This window comes from Entamoeba dispar, genomic scaffold, assembly GCF_000209125.1.
Source record: "Entamoeba dispar SAW760 scf_1105229459029 genomic scaffold, whole genome shotgun sequence".
NCBI lineage: Eukaryota > Evosea > Mastigamoebida > Endamoebidae > Entamoeba > Entamoeba dispar.
In genome coordinates this window covers 1-1,428 of record NW_001853488.1, presented here as the reverse complement: position 1 = coordinate 1,428, position 1,428 = coordinate 1, and the positions used below count along the sequence as shown (strand labels likewise).

The following is a 1,428-nucleotide window of genomic DNA, read 5'->3' as shown; positions in this document are numbered from 1 at the left end:
CATCAGAAAGAGAAATGATAATAAATATCAAAAGAATAATATACAATAATAAAATCAATAAAAGAATAAATGGAAAAAGAAGAATAGGATATAATGAAATAATGATAACATCAAAATATTTTAATGATATTAAAGATTTTATTAATTTAGAAATTGGTGTTAAAAGATTTCAAGGAAATATGGAACGATTTCATTTTAATCCAATTCCATTAAATGAATATTCAAGAAAATTATTTCCTAATATTGAAACATTTCATAATTATAATAAATATGATGAAGAATTTGATGATGGAAGAATATTTAAAGAAATAATATGGTATTTAGTAGATTATTCAACATATTTAAAAGAGAAAGAAGCAGGAAATATATGTAAAAATATAGAATATACAGGAGATGATAGATATAAATATGGAACTACAATGCCACCAGAAGTTAAAATAATAGGAAATGGATGTTTTTCTGATTGTTATAAACTAACAACAATTAATATTCCATCATCAATTACATCAATAGGAAATTTGTGTTTTTATAGATGTTCATCATTACAATCAATTAATATACCATCAACAATTAGATTAATAGGAATTAATTGTTTTTATGAATGTTCATCACTAACTAATATAAATATCGAAAATGTAAAATATATAAGTGAAGAAAAAATAATTATAAATGAACCAATATTAGTTAGTATTTCAATACCAGAACATTTAAAAATGATAAATGGAAAGAATTATATAAAAGAAGATATTAATAAATTTACTATTCCATCAACAATTACATCAATAGGATGTGGATGTTTTTATGAATGTTCATCATTAACAACAATTAATATACCATCATCAATTACATCAATAGGAGGTGGATGTTTTTGGGGATGTTCATCAATAACAACAATTAATATACCATCATCAATTAGATTAATAGGAAATAATTGTTTTTATGAATGTTCATCATTACAATCAATTAATATACCATCATCAATTACATCAATAGGAAATGATTGTTTTTATAAATGTTCATCATTAACAACAATTAATATACCATCAACAATTACATCATTTGGGAGATCATGTTTCTATGGATGTGGTTGTGTTGAAGAATTAACACAAAATAAAAGAATACCAATAGAGTGTTTTGATAATTAAAATATAATAATAAGCAATAAAAAAAGTTGATAAACAAATGAAATGGTTATTACAATAAAATTAATTGAATTAAATTGAATACATTTATTTATATTATTGTTTGTATGTTATTTAATTTATTCTATCATTCTATTTCTTCTTTATTATTATATTTTATTCTTTATTTTATTCTTATTCTCATTATTAATTAATTATGTTATTTTATGTTCATGAAATACATCTTATTATGTCATTGTTTCATTATAAATATTCATTTATTTTTGTTATGAATTATGAAATAATA

At 20.4% G+C, this 1,428-nt stretch overlaps 1 protein-coding gene across 1 annotated transcript, besides 3 other annotated features; it reads left to right on the top strand.

Annotated features, from left to right (window-relative positions):
* Window positions 1-4: 4 nt before the first annotated feature.
* Window positions 5-116: a microsatellite.
* Window positions 15-1,145, top strand: EDI_033370 (uncharacterized protein; the record flags this gene model as incomplete). Its single annotated transcript, XM_001735308.1, has 1 exon — window positions 15-1,145. The coding sequence occupies one exon, from the start codon at window positions 15-17 to the stop codon at window positions 1,143-1,145; it is 1,131 nt and encodes a 376-aa protein (XP_001735360.1).
* Window positions 1,138-1,158: a sequence feature (AT_rich).
* Window positions 1,159-1,228: 70 nt separating this feature from the next.
* Window positions 1,229-1,353: a microsatellite.
* Window positions 1,354-1,428: the final 75 nt, after the last annotated feature.